The sequence below is a fragment of the Trichoderma asperellum genome, chromosome 1 (assembly GCF_020647865.1).
Source record: "Trichoderma asperellum chromosome 1, complete sequence".
Lineage (NCBI taxonomy): Eukaryota > Fungi > Ascomycota > Sordariomycetes > Hypocreales > Hypocreaceae > Trichoderma > Trichoderma asperellum.
Genome location: NC_089415.1, coordinates 3,890,166 through 3,903,361, shown reverse-complemented (window position 1 = coordinate 3,903,361; position 13,196 = coordinate 3,890,166). Strand labels below are relative to the sequence as shown.

Below are 13,196 nucleotides of genomic sequence, written 5' to 3'. Positions count from 1 at the left end.
TCTCGATTTTAATGCCATTTTTTTTAGACATTCAAGGGATCGGCTGCGGTTTATACGGTGCGTCCCAATATCGCAGCAGCGCATCCGTCGGCACTACTTGTACCTCCGGCGATACCTCCCGCAAAAGTACAGCCGTCTCCCTCAGCCGCCTTTGCGCGGGGCCACCCCAGTGATGGCCTGAAGGCAGCTAAACTGGAAGCTTCGCATAATCCACGACTCTCCGTCTGCATCAAACCCAGAACTGCCCATTGCCCGCCGTCACGATGACATCGCAGGCCGACTTCAAGGACCGGCAATTCCTTGCCGTAATCGGCGATGAGGCAAGTCGCTCTCTCGGGGCAAAACGCGCACCCAGTCTCCGAGATGGAAGATCGCATTGGTTCTAACAGATGTATACGCATAGGACTCTGTAACGGGCCTCTTGCTCGCAGGCATCGGAGTAAGTAGGAAGGAAAACCGCGCGTCCTTTGTTCCCTCGAAATCGTGATGAGAGTGTCGTCGCCGAAATAATCATTCAACCTATCTCACGCTTGTGTATAGCATATCACCACCGGCGCCGAAGCACAAAAGAACTTTCTCGTGGTCGACAGTAAGACAGAAACTGCGGCCATCGAAGCTGCATTTGAGAGCTTTACAGAGAGGAAAGACATTGGAATCGTCTTGATCAACCAGCATGTCAGTTTATCTTGGCATAGCCCTTTAGCCCTTCCTACGATGTACATGCTAACGACCAAATGTCCAGGTCGCCGACAGGATACGACACCGAGTCGACACCTACACCGCTGCCTTTCCTACGGTCCTCGAAATTCCGAGCAAAGATCATCCATACGACCCGGAGAAGGACAGTGTGTTGAGGCGAGTGCGCCGCCTATTTGGAGAGTAAATATTTCGGGGTACATGCAGAGTTATTCCATCTGAAAGGAGAAGAGAAATGTATGAAACGCTGAGGTCTTTTATGATCTTTGACACTACGAAGCGAGTACATAATAGCATAATTGTCAAAGAGTACAGGTGTATACTGGTTTATTAGAGATATTACGAATGCATTCTCTAGTAGCAGCAAAAGCGCTACAGCCATCACCGTGTGCCTATGAACCTGATCGAATATAATCCCGAGAGTACAGCAAAACTCGCCCAGAGCAGGGGAAAGACAACCTTAAACAATGCCATTAAAAATTCACACAACAATCAAACAAAGACCCGGATTATGCCCATGATCGCCAATTCTTCCGCAATTAAGCCTCTTAATAGCGAGCAAAAAATTACAATTCCTCAGCATCTTCGAACGAAGAGAGGCCTGGTCGGGGGAAGTTGACGGTAGCCTTGAGGCAGGTGATCGGCTCGTCATCATTAGAGTAGACATCAGCGAGGACGCTGTAGGTTCCCTGTTTACATCTGTAAGCATACATCCATCTGTTTTAACGTTAGATGGGCGTCATATCATACCGGAGGGATGGCAGAAGGCAGGTCGACGCTCTTGGTGATTGTCATGTTGCCAGGCTCGAGAGGGCAAGAAAGGTCGACATTGTCGAGCTGTTCACACAGGTCTGCAGTGGTGGAAAGCAGTTGAATAAGGCCGTACTTGACAACCAATTTGACGTAGGCGCCTGATTCGACAGTCTTCTTGACCTCGCCGCTGGCTGTGATGAGGAGGGGTTTGCCACTATCAAGAGCCATTAGCAAGCCAAGTTAGCCCGGATGATTGTTGGGGGGACTCTTACGCCTTGGGAGGATTGGGAGCCAGGTCGACTTTGTCGATGACGATGAGGTTGTCATCACGGTTGGCGTTGCAGAACTCGATGGGGTTTTCTCCAGGGACCTTGAGATTGCTGTCGAATGCGTAGGCGGAATCGCCCCAGATTGCGAGGGCCGTCGCCGGAGCGGCGAGGCAGGTAGACAAGCAGGCGACGGCAGTGGAGAAACGCATCGTTAACTATGGTCAATACAATACGGCTGGAGTAGGATGGAATAGAGGAGCGCGCAGGAAGAAGACAGAACAGAAGGGAGAGATGCGGCTGTTCTATGATGAAGAGACAGGCGACCGCAAACCACAGGCTGAGACAATATTAGTTAGATGGACAGTAATAAAGGGCAGAGGTGAGGCTTGCGCTGCTGCCGCCGGATGGAGCACCATGTACAGTGACGACTGCAACGGCGAATCACAAATGTCACGGGACGCCTTAGCCGTGCTACGCCTCTGCGGTGGTTGGTGCGTCATGAGACACATCTGGGGCTACCATTGGCCAGATTCAGAGCGAGTCTCCACTTGCCATGGCCAAGATAACGCTGGGGTAGCGCTGATTCTCCTTGCATGCGCTCTGCCCGGTACAGGTACAAGTACGAACAAGGTGAAAGACGGAGGAGTCCGTTGCTTGCACAAAGGGCGAGTAGTGTGGCGCCACTCTATCTAGAGTCGCTACTGCTCGTACTCGTACAAGCAAGGCGACACTAACACAATCGCAGCGTCTTTCCAGGCATTTGGCGTCTGTCTTCCCTTTTGTACAAATCTAAAGAGAATCAAACAATCATTTGGGGGTTTTTTTTTTCTTTTTTTTCTTGTATCTCTTTCCAAGTTGAAGAAGTGCAACTGCATTCCTTGTTTTATTCCTTTCACCGTTTCTTTACCGCTATTTTATTGCTTTTCCGCCCCCTTCGCTTCTTTGCATGAGGGCGTTCTGCAAGCGAGGGCGCGCGCCTGCACTGGCTTTGGCTCCAACAACTTTTTTTTAGGCGTGTGCTCCTCAGGCATCGACTTTCTAGGCAGCGAAGCTGGTGGGGCGGGTGGCGCACGGGCCAGATGCATTTCTATAAATGTAGCGCCAGCAGGCCGCGTTTTTAGATCTTTTTTTTCTCTTTTCTTTTCTTCATACTTACCTTGTTTCAGTACTCCGAGATCAAGAATTCGGAGTACTAGTGTAGGAGGCCTGCATTGCACATCGCGGAGTCATCCTGTGCTCAATTGTCCTTCGGGGCCATTGGAGGCGGAATTTTTGATCTATTTACCACGTGCTTTCATTGTGAGCGCAGGCTTGGACTGTGGCACGAAGAAGGCTTTAATGAGGGCGAGTAGGCCGGGAGTTAGGACCGGTAGCACTAAACAGGCTGGGCTGGGGCGAGTGGCACAGGCGTAATCGAGTAGAGCGCACTAAGTGTCATTTTGGTGCAAGAAGCAATGGAATTCTTGTCGTGGTAGTGTATATTGTACGACTCATTGGAAGATACACGCAAAAAATGGAAGGAGATTGATGGTACCGGTAGTCATTGATGAAATTCACGGCTGTAATGGTGCTCTGGGCGGCCATCGTAAGCCCCTGTGGCCTGGCGCGTCGTCAAAACATTGTTGAACTCGTAAGCCCAAATTAAGCAACAATAACAAATGATAAACAGCAAAAGTCGGTTTCTGGGACAAAAACACCCCGACGACGGCCATGCTAAGGTTTAGCTGGCAGCTAAGGTTTTAACCCACTTATCAAACGGCTCGCGCTGACAGCCTCATTGGCCACAGGCAGCTTCCAACCCCCCCAGTTCATAATGAAGCGACGCGATTCGCGCGCCGGTGCAGTGCACAGGTCCGCCGCTACGCTCGGCTTTGTGCGACTGGCCAATCAGGCGCCGGCGACAGGAGGGCTAAAAGTGCCTGGGACGATGTCGCGACGCAAGGCTTGACTGTGTCGAGAGACGAGAGCGCGCGGGTGGCATTTTGCAAAGGGGAATCCCTGCTGTGGCAGCTGCAGGTATGGCCCCCGCTTGGGTTGGGGAGAGCTTTGGATTGCGTCTTCTTCAATCGCCCTTTTGGGAACAACTTCTTACTCTACTGATGTTGGATGTTGTGATGAGAGACCCTAACATTGCTGCTACATGGCAGCGCCAGTACGAACACGAGTGCTTCAGAGGGTAGTACTAGCAGCCTGGCGCTACTTGTACATTTTGCTCCGTGAAGGAGGGAGACCGTCTCCTCGATCCGTCGTTCTAATCTCGAACGTGCTAGGGAGAGCTGCAGCGAATAGGGGCCCGCTGAAACATCGTCCAGGGCCTTGATGTTCGTACGGGATCCGGAGCAAGCAGCCCTACAAAACTCGAGGTTTATCCGTAGTCCATGCACCTGCTGTAGGAGCCGGAGCAGCTGCTCGTAACGGCCACTGTAGAAAATGCATCCAAATGGAGTAATATACATCGTCCTGAGCAGCGAATGCTGCTGGCGTGCCATTTTCACGCCACGCTCCTCGTTCCGCCCATGTTAAATTAATCAATTTGGGCCAAATTTGTCCCCGTCATAATGTGCCAACTACTAGGTTAGGTAGGTAATGTGTGTTGGCTAAATTCGCACCGCTCTGCTCCATGCCATCTGCTGTAACCACTCCATCCGCACCACTCAAATCTCGGCCCCCGCGTGCGAAGCGGCACGCCAAAAGTTTCAGGAAGTGAGGCGGGCAGCGCAGCGCAGGCCGTGGCTGGTTCAGCGCTCTAGCATCGTCTGTGACGCCAGCGGCCATCTTTTGTTGCCTGGGGATAGGGACTGGGCGCTAAACTCAGCAATAAGGCATCATCCTAAAAACAACTCTTGCTGGCAAGCTGGAGCTCACTTACGATTCAGTTCACACTGTCAAAGAAGATGCAAACCAGATGAACGACTTGCGGGTTATCAAGCGAAAATAGTCTTCTATCCTCCATGCCCTTTTCTCCTTCTCATTCTTTCTACGGTCCTGCTTTTACATCTTTTCCCCCCCAAACTGCGGCTGACCGCTGCATTGCCAGCCGCATAATGGCCTCTGCCAGCAGTATCAGCATCAGGCTGCCTCTGTCGTATGGCTGCGGCTGAATCCTGCTTCTGCGGCCGCCATTCGCATCTACAGTCCATCGAAAAGCGACCATCACCATCTCCATCCCGTGCAACGCTGCATGAGAGGCGGTCCATGGACCTCGCTCAAAATGCCCGCAACCAGCCAGCCGTGAGTTGCTCTTCTCTCACTTCTGGTGTTCGCGGGATCATTCACCCGCCCTGTCTCGCCCCTCGCCTCACTCAGCAGAGCATGGAGTGATGTGTGGTATTGGCCAAGGCCCCCAAACCCCCTTTGGGATCTCACATGCCGATTAACCCCATACAGCGCACGCATACGCAGATACATACACGCATCGTTGAGATTACACGTACTGCTGGTGCTGGTGCTGGTGCTGATGCCGCCGCCGCTCTATTTCCCTATGCATCGATGCCAATGCCGTACCCAGACCATCATGGCATTGCATCAGTTACCCACCAGGTTTACCCACACACAAACCGGCTGCATCTGCATGCGCATACAAACTACCCAACATGCCTGCACGCTCTTCTCTTTCTCTCGCATTCTCGTCCTCGCTCTCTTTGCATGTGCTGCCCCTTCCCCTCTCTCTCGCACCCGCCGTCAGCTGCCGTCCGTCGCCGTTCATCTGCCCCCCTCGGCCCTCTCCTGCTCGCCTGCATCGCATCCCTCCGCACATCAAGCTGGAGAGCCTCGCCCGCTGGACACCGAAGATGCGCGCACTGCAAGACGGCCGTCGCCTCGGGCAGCGACAGCGCTGCGAACGGCGCAGGTGCTGCTAGGTGCCCGATACATGTACCTTGCCTGCCACTCGCTGGTACTTGGGTACATGCCACCACTGCCTCCATCCGCACCCCCCCGTCTCGCTCTTATTGTTTTGCTTTTTCGCCCTTCCGGCGCCCACCAGAAAGCAGCCCATACGAGCAACCAGCACAGGTACCGGCTGGGTACTCGTACACCCACGGCCCCAGTGCATGGATGGGCCTGGGACGCACACTAAAGTCGCTATCCCACCGCCCATTCGCCGTTGGGCCTAGCGCCCCGGGCCCTCTGTCGCCTGCTGAGATGCGTGCCGCCCTCAGCAAAGTTGCAGCACAGCACGCACAGCACTAACGCCAGACACTAACAGCGTGCTCGACGGCTCTAGTGCCGGACTGGAACCCCCTCAGACGTCCAGAGCACTTGGCCGCTGGCCCCGGAATCTCGACGCCGGATTGGCCTGCGCCGCTGCGGCTGGGCTGGGCTTGGACGCTGGCGACGCTGCATGATTGGACACCCTGGCCGGTACGTACTGCGACCAAAGGGTGCCGCCGCACTCGTCGCTCGCGCTGCAAGCAAAGACACCCTCTCAGGTTCTGTCGCTCCTCCCCATCCTCCTCTCCTCCTCCATCCCCGTTGCCGGTGCCAGCTCTCGACGATTTGCCCTCGCCGTCCGATTAATCCTGAGGCCTGCTGAGATCCGCCGTCGCCGTCCTCTGCCGCCTCTGCTCTCCTTTTCTTTCCCACAGCCGCTTTTTTCCCCCGTTCATCCCACTCTTCGCTCGTCCGCCGGCTTGCTCACGACGCCTTCCGCCAGCAATCCAGTCGCCTCCCGTCCGCTCGTGTTCGAATTTTTTCACGGCCGAGACGAGAAACATTTCACGCCCTTCAGTCTCCGGCCATCACCCTCGACGCGTATGAAAAACGCCCACAGCCGTTCTCGTGATTCTCGCCTTGTCTTCAATCCCGTCCTCGCCTTTTTTCCCACTAACGCCTGAACGCCCAGCCCTCTGTCTCCTCGAGCCAATCTCCAAGCAACCAGCCTCGGATTGCACAGACATCGCCTGCCGCCTGTCTAGGTCTCGACTGCGATATCCCTTCCGCACCGGCGTATGACGCGGCCGGTCGCGATCTCCAGCCGCTCTACGCCCCAACCGTCCCATTTGGCGCGCGTCCTGACCGGCGCCGTCATGCTCCCAAGACCGCGACAATAATCAATCCACGCATTTCCTGCGACATCCGTTACCCTGCGTGGTCCTCCTTTGGACTATGACAGACAAGCCATCTCCGCTGTCGACGCAAGCCGCTGTCTCCAGTCAGGCCAACCACCTCGCGCCCGTGGGCCCAACCGCTCCCGATCATGTCGCTCACAAGATCGAGGCGCCAGAGGAAGAGCCGTACACCATAAAGTGTATATGCAACTTCTCCGACGACGACGGAAACACAATATACTGCGAGACGTGCGACACGTGGCAGCACATCGACTGCTTCTACCCCGAGAACAGGGAGGAGGCCATTCGGGAGGACTTTTCTCATTCCTGTGCCGACTGCCAGCCCCGACCGCTGAATCGCCAAAAGGCCATTGAACGCACCCTGCGGCTGAGGAGTTCAATCTTGGAGCCGGAGAGCATCGACAAAAAATCGAAGCGACCTCCTTCTAAGAGCCACAAGAAGAAGAAGCTCAGCGATGCTCATTTCAATGGAAATCACGGGCCTTTGGAAGGCGGCAAGCACGGCCACAATGCCGACCACCACCCTGCTCCCGCCAAAAAATCAAAAACCTCTCATCGACCCTCCTTGTCTGTGAGCTCCCAGCCTTCCAAGCGAAGCCCTTCTTACGGAAACAACCGGACGAACCCCACACATCCACCGAGCCCTGCCACCACTCCTCCCGACCTCCCTGACGATTTTCAAATTCACCACTACTCTGAGGGCTTCTGCTCTCTCTACAACGACGTACCCGACATACAAAACAATGGCTTTGCCAGTCTCGCCATTCCTACCGCCTTGATGCGATGGCTGGATTCGTCTTCTGCGCTGGAAAAGGAAGTTGGCCGAAGACGCTCCGAAATCTTCCAAGATGCGCTGCCTGCACTTGAGAGAAAACGTCCAAAGCTCGAAGTAAAGGATGCCACTCAGTCGCTTGACAACGGCACTATGCTCCGATGGCGCTCTCTCAAGTCTACATCCTCGATCGAAAAGGATGTGCCTCTCATCGAATTGAATGGTGAGATTGGCTTTCAAAAGGATTACTGCGCCGAAGGCGATAATCTATGGGCCGATCTCTCATCACCCCTCCCTTTTGTCTTCTTTCACCCCATTCTACCGCTTTACATTGACACGAGGAAAGAGGGCTCCATAGCCCGCTTTGCTCGACGGAGCTGCAAGCCAAACGCTCAACTAGACACTTTCCTCACCGATGGATCAGAGTACCATTTCTGGCTGGTCAGCGACCGGTACATACCCCCCAACGAGCAGATCACCCTGCCGTGGGACTTTCGTCTAGAGAAAAGCGTCTGCCAGCGCTGGCTACATCTGCTGGGCCTCAGCGATGATGATAGCGCGGTGCAGGACGAGTTTGAGCTAGACGAATCCGAGTACACGGCCATCTCTAACTGGATTGACCGGATACTGTCTGAATATGGAGGCTGTGCGTGCGATCAGGATAATAACTGTGCCTTCGCCCGATTCCATCGACACTATCTCTACGGCAAGAGCCAATCTCGCAATAAGAAAAGGTCGCGCAAAACAAAGGCTCATACCATCTCGCCCACCAGCACAGGCCATGCCACAAATAGCCGTGCCGCTAGTGAAGGTCACCTCGACGACCAGGCCGACCGCGAAGGCCGAGACGGATCGGTTGCAGCGCGGAGTAAGCCCTCCAGCAGGGATAGGACTCCGCTGCGTCAAGGCTCCTTTGATCAACTAGGAATATTGACGGAGCCTACAGATCGCGATAAGCGCAAGGTAGCGATGGTAGAAGACTCCTTCCGGCGTATGGAGCAGGAACAGCAGCAACCGCCAAGGAAGAAGAAGAGGCTATCAGACGGAACTACTGCGTCGACTTCTTCCAAAGCGAAATCAAGGACTGGCTCTACCCCCCATGTTGGAAGCTATGCCGACGCAAGCACTACTTCTAGGAGCAAGTCCGGCTCTCCCGCCAGCTCGAGGTCGCCCAATCTTGGGACTCAATCCAAGTCGACAGCCTCACGCCGGGAGTCCTCAGAAACAGCCCACAGGCAATCTTCGGTATCACCTCGACCCGTCTACTGCGATATTGGTATTCAGACCGACCCGGTAGAAGACGAATGGTTCAGCGAGCTACGAGATCTTCCATGCCGCAAGAAGAAGATCATTCCGCTTTCCAAACGACTTCTCAACAGTCGGTACAAAGCACGCACTGAAGAGGAACGCAAGCGGTCGATATCATCGCACCCTTCGAGCGTTGATGCAATGGACGTTGATCCCACCGAAGCTGAACAGAAGCCAAACATTTCAACTTCGGAGGGCGAAATGCAAACTGAAACACAACACGTTCCGCTTTCTCCTGCTCCTACTAAAGATATTGATACCGAACTGCCTGACGCGCCATCTCCTTCTTCGCCTCGTTCTCAAGAAGCGCCAGCCGTTGAACAAGAGCCTGCGAAAGAGTCTATAGAGGAGCCTATAAAGGAGCCTGCAAAGGAGCCTGCGAAGGAGCCTGGAAAGGAACCTGCAAAGGAAGCTACAGAGGAGCCTGTGAAAGAGTGCGAGCCAATAAAGGTACCTGTGGCGGAGTCAGAAAAGGAGCATATAAAAGAGGAGTCATCTACTAAGGAAGAACCACCTGCGAAGGAGCAGCCTGCTAAAGAGGAACCCGCCAAAGAGGAGCCTACCAAGGACCAGCCTACGAAAGAGCATGTCAAAGAGGCTCAGGCTACCCCTATGAAGACCAAGGCTCCGGAGTTAAGAGTCCAAATGCCTACCACTCCCGCACTGGATTCTTCAGCGACAGCTGTTCCAACGACCACTACACCTTTATCTGCAACCAGCTCTGCCGTCCAATCAGCAATTATCTCTAGCAGTCTGCCGAGTCCATTTGGCTCAGCCGTCAACGGAGCAGTCGCCACTCCGAGTCCAATCAAGAAAAAATTAAGCCTTAGTGATTACAAGAGCAGGATGAACAAGGCTGCTGCAAAGCCTTCGCTCAGTCTCATCTCTACCAAGTCCAGTCTTTCCGAGGCAGATGAGATCAAGTTGGAGAATCCTATTGAGCCAGCAACTATCGAGAAGATTGAGAGCGCAGTGGCCCCCTCCGCTCCGGCGGCAACCACTAACGGCCACTCATAAACGACGGAGGACAAAATATTATATGTTTTATTCCATGTTTCACACTGTCAGATTACGCGACTGAACGTATACTGCGTTCAAACGAGATGAAAAATACTACTGCGGCAAGTCTCAAAAGGGGCTGGAGTTTGTGCAATTTTTTATACAGGGCAAATGGGCTTCTCGGATGTTGCTCACTGCTACTTCTCTCTTGTTCTATTTTTCTTTTCTCGATTCTATTTATAGGCGTTCAGGGCAACAGGGAAGAATGGAATTGAGGTTTGGCGCCAAGGAAGATTCCAAGCCGCAAGGCCGACGCAAGGAGTTCACCCGTTATCTTGAACCCTTGATCCGGCCTGGCTTTGGAGGTTATACTGGTCAAGGGAGCGAGTCAAAGGCATCTTTCGCAATGCAACGCTCCGGATATATACAAAATGGAGTCTGCTGGACATTAGGGCCCGGGGAATATTTTCCTGCTTTCTTTTTTTCTTCTCTTCTTTTCTTTTTTTTTTTTTTCATTTTCCTTTTTCAAGAGGAGGGGCGTACTACTTCAGGACATAACTGATTTTCTCCCACCGCGTTTTTAAAAAACTAGGACTTATCTTGGGGTCCTGTGTACTTTTACTATTATTATGATTTTTAACTGGATGAGTGGATGGATGGATGGAAGGGAAAGGGTTTGAGGGTAGTACGGGAGCATCATTTTCTTGTTTTCCCTGCTCGGCCTGATAGGATTGACGGCCGAATGGCCCTTTGGGTTCTTGGGTGGTTCTGGGCTGAGACGACGACATGTGAAATAATTGATGCAGATGTTCGCTTTTTTTTTTCCACGTTTGGGTTTGTGAACAAGGCTTGTTCCTGTGGCAGAAGGTTACATTTTTTTTTTCTCTCTCTTTGAAACCGGGTTCAAAGTATGAGGTAGTCAGATAGAACTATTGAACAAAAAATTTACAAGGGTTCTTTTGGACGAGGTCCTTTTTTTTTTCTATGCACTCTCTAGTTATAGAATGGATGCGTTTGCACAAAGCTCTAGAAGTTGCGCTTTTCTCTCTTTATGAAGATTGATAACTCATAGACGTCTTTGCTTTCAGACGCTGGCAATACGGCCATGCCATTTATTTAATTTTTTTTTTTTTCTGGTTATAAATTCTATCTCTTAGCTTGTACGGAGTACCACGATTTTAAATCCCTACAGCCACTTCTTTAGTATCTAGTATCTGGTTTTTTATCCGCTGAGTAGGTATCTAATAGCACATTGTGGCCTAAAAAAAAAGCAGAAACCAACTATATATATAATATCACAAGGCTTCATCAATAAAATGAGTTTTGCTCCCCCCCCTTTCTTAATGCTGTCCTGTGCTGCCCCAGTTATCTTCCTTAAAGATTAATAGTGCAAGCTTGTGCCTGACAAACAGGCCAAACAGACCAACGCCGAGCTGCAGCATCGTCACCTCCAAGGCAAGACGGTTTTCCTTCAGGGGGCCCCGCCAGACGAGCCATAGGTTGAGGAGAGTCAGGTTGCTGGTTTCGACAAAGAGGCCCTTTTCATCTGTCGTAACCTTGACGAGGCGCACGCGATGGAGAAAGAGCAATGCCTGGGCAACAAGAGGATGGGGTTGTCGGTCAGGGCTCCAGGGCGTGATGGAGGGCTCCATAAGGCCGGTGCGGGCGTTGAATTTCGGGAGGCGGTGGCGCGGGCAGGGAATGAGGCCGAAGATCTGAGGGCAGGAGTAGAGGAAGTTGAAGAGCTGCGGGACGAGGAGCAGGCCGAGCGTCTTGGAGAAGTGGCCGAGGATGCCGACGACGGCGAAGACCATGCCGGAGAAGTAGCAGTAGGTGTCGCCGACGAAGACCTTTGCCGGGTACCAGTTGTGGTAGAGCAGCGCGCAGGAGACGCCGATCCAGGGGAGGAGGAAGTAAAGCGAGAAGAGATGGGAGTCGGTGGCCGGGTGGGGGTACGGCGTAAAGAGGTAGAGGCAATCGTTGAAGGCGATGAGGAGGGACACGACGATGCACTGGGAGACTTCGATGCCGTTGATGCCGGCGAACATGTTGATGCTCTGGGGGCAGAACATGGCGACGCAGGCCATGTAGACGTAGTAGAGGAAGCCGAGGTCGAAGAGCTCGCCGAGGTAGGGCTGGAGCTGGACGGGGATGACGATGGAGGTGACGTCGAAGTCGACAAAGTAGACGACGAGAAGAGGGATGGAGGCCAGGCCGGGAATCCACCATTTGTGTCGCCATCGAATGTCGAAGAGGTCGTCGCCGATGCCGAGCAATGCAATGGTCTGGAGCGAAATGATGGCGCCAAGGTAGGATGCGAGCTAGATTCGTGACAATTAGTATAATGAGCTGGAGGATGACTCTCTACTCTCTCTCTCTCCTTCTATCTCTCTCACCTTATTATGGGGGAAGCGATGCAGAAAGCGTCCTTCGTCGGCATACTGGATCTCAACCACAACGTCTCGGTTTCCGCCTCCGCTGGTCGCCGCAACTATATCTTTGTAAAAAGGGAACGGTATGAAGATGATGACGGTGATGAGATACACCGCGGCGCAAACCGCGCCCATGCACTCTGGAATCTCGACGCCGTTGACCTTGCTCAAGTCGCGGCCTCGAAAGCCAGCTTTGATAAACGTCGGGCCGAGCCACCGGATCATGGCGTAGCAGAGCGAAAAGGCAATGAGCGACAGCGCCAGCGACGCAATGAGGGGTTCGCCATCGCCGTGGAAGGTGTTTGCGAGGATGGCGAGCGAGGCGCCGGAGAGGGTGACGAGGCTGAGCGTTTCGGTGCGGGAGAGGTCCGTAGCGGAGGAGCTGGGCGAGCCGGCGACGGTCATGGTGGGAACGGGCTGGGAGGTTATATGGAGGCGGATTGGATCAATGGCATGGTTTTTTGGGCGGAGGTGGAAGTCGGCGCGACAAGGACTCGTTGCGTGCGTAGAGGTTCGGTATATGTATCCCTATTCAACCCAGCCGTCGCAAAGAATTTGGCGGAAGAGGAGGAGGAATCTAATCGTCAAGTTGTCGCATCGAGATGAATCTCTTTAGGTGAGATGTATGGGCCCGTGAGAAACAATGAGCGGATACAGAAAATAGGAAAAAAAAAAAGGAAAGGAGGAAGAGAAAACAAGCAAATACAAACTGCTGATGCTCTTGATTTTCTGGCTAAACAAACGAGTTGAAGCCAGCATGTCGCAAAGCCGAAAGTGGCGTTTCGTCATTGCCAGGGGAGGGGTGTGCACGTGCGTGGCCTGGCAATTGCTTGGGGGTGTGCAGAGTAAGAATGAACACACGGGCATGCAGGGGTATGGAAAGATGGGATGAAACATT

General features: G+C 53.2%; 5 protein-coding genes across 5 annotated transcripts; 3 read left to right on the top strand and 2 right to left on the bottom strand.

The window, feature by feature from the left end:
• Positions 1-238: 238 nt before the first annotated feature.
• Positions 239-1,122, top strand: VMA7 (H(+)-transporting V1 sector ATPase subunit F). Its single transcript, XM_024909441.2, has 4 exons — positions 239-320; positions 404-439; positions 541-675; positions 743-1,122. Exons 1-4 carry the CDS (start codon positions 264-266, stop codon positions 881-883), a joined length of 369 nt encoding a protein of 122 aa, XP_024765464.1. The 5' UTR covers positions 239-263; the 3' UTR covers positions 884-1,122.
• On the bottom strand, positions 948-2,089 carry TrAFT101_001217 (uncharacterized protein). Its single transcript, XM_024904949.2, has 3 exons — positions 1,722-2,089; positions 1,447-1,663; positions 948-1,385 (listed from the first exon to the last, which is right to left on the bottom strand). Exons 1-3 carry the CDS (start codon positions 1,925-1,927, stop codon positions 1,263-1,265), a joined length of 546 nt encoding a protein of 181 aa, XP_024765463.1. The 5' UTR covers positions 1,928-2,089; the 3' UTR covers positions 948-1,262.
• Positions 2,090-5,084: 2,995 nt separating this feature from the next.
• Positions 5,085-5,909, top strand: TrAFT101_001216 (uncharacterized protein; the record flags this gene model as incomplete). The annotated part of the gene is made up of 1 exon (XM_024904749.2): positions 5,085-5,909. One exon carries the CDS (start codon positions 5,085-5,087, stop codon positions 5,907-5,909), a length of 825 nt encoding a protein of 274 aa, XP_024765462.1.
• A 915-nt stretch (positions 5,910-6,824) lies between these two features.
• On the top strand, positions 6,825-9,884 carry TrAFT101_001215 (uncharacterized protein; the record flags this gene model as incomplete). The annotated part of the gene is made up of 1 exon (XM_066126271.1): positions 6,825-9,884. One exon carries the CDS (start codon positions 6,825-6,827, stop codon positions 9,882-9,884), a length of 3,060 nt encoding a protein of 1,019 aa, XP_065982372.1.
• A 968-nt stretch (positions 9,885-10,852) lies between these two features.
• Positions 10,853-13,022, bottom strand: TrAFT101_001214 (uncharacterized protein). The gene is made up of 2 exons (XM_024905993.2): positions 12,263-13,022; positions 10,853-12,187 (listed from the first exon to the last, which is right to left on the bottom strand). Exons 1-2 carry the CDS (start codon positions 12,701-12,703, stop codon positions 11,207-11,209), a joined length of 1,422 nt encoding a protein of 473 aa, XP_024765460.1. The 5' UTR covers positions 12,704-13,022; the 3' UTR covers positions 10,853-11,206.
• Positions 13,023-13,196: the final 174 nt, after the last annotated feature.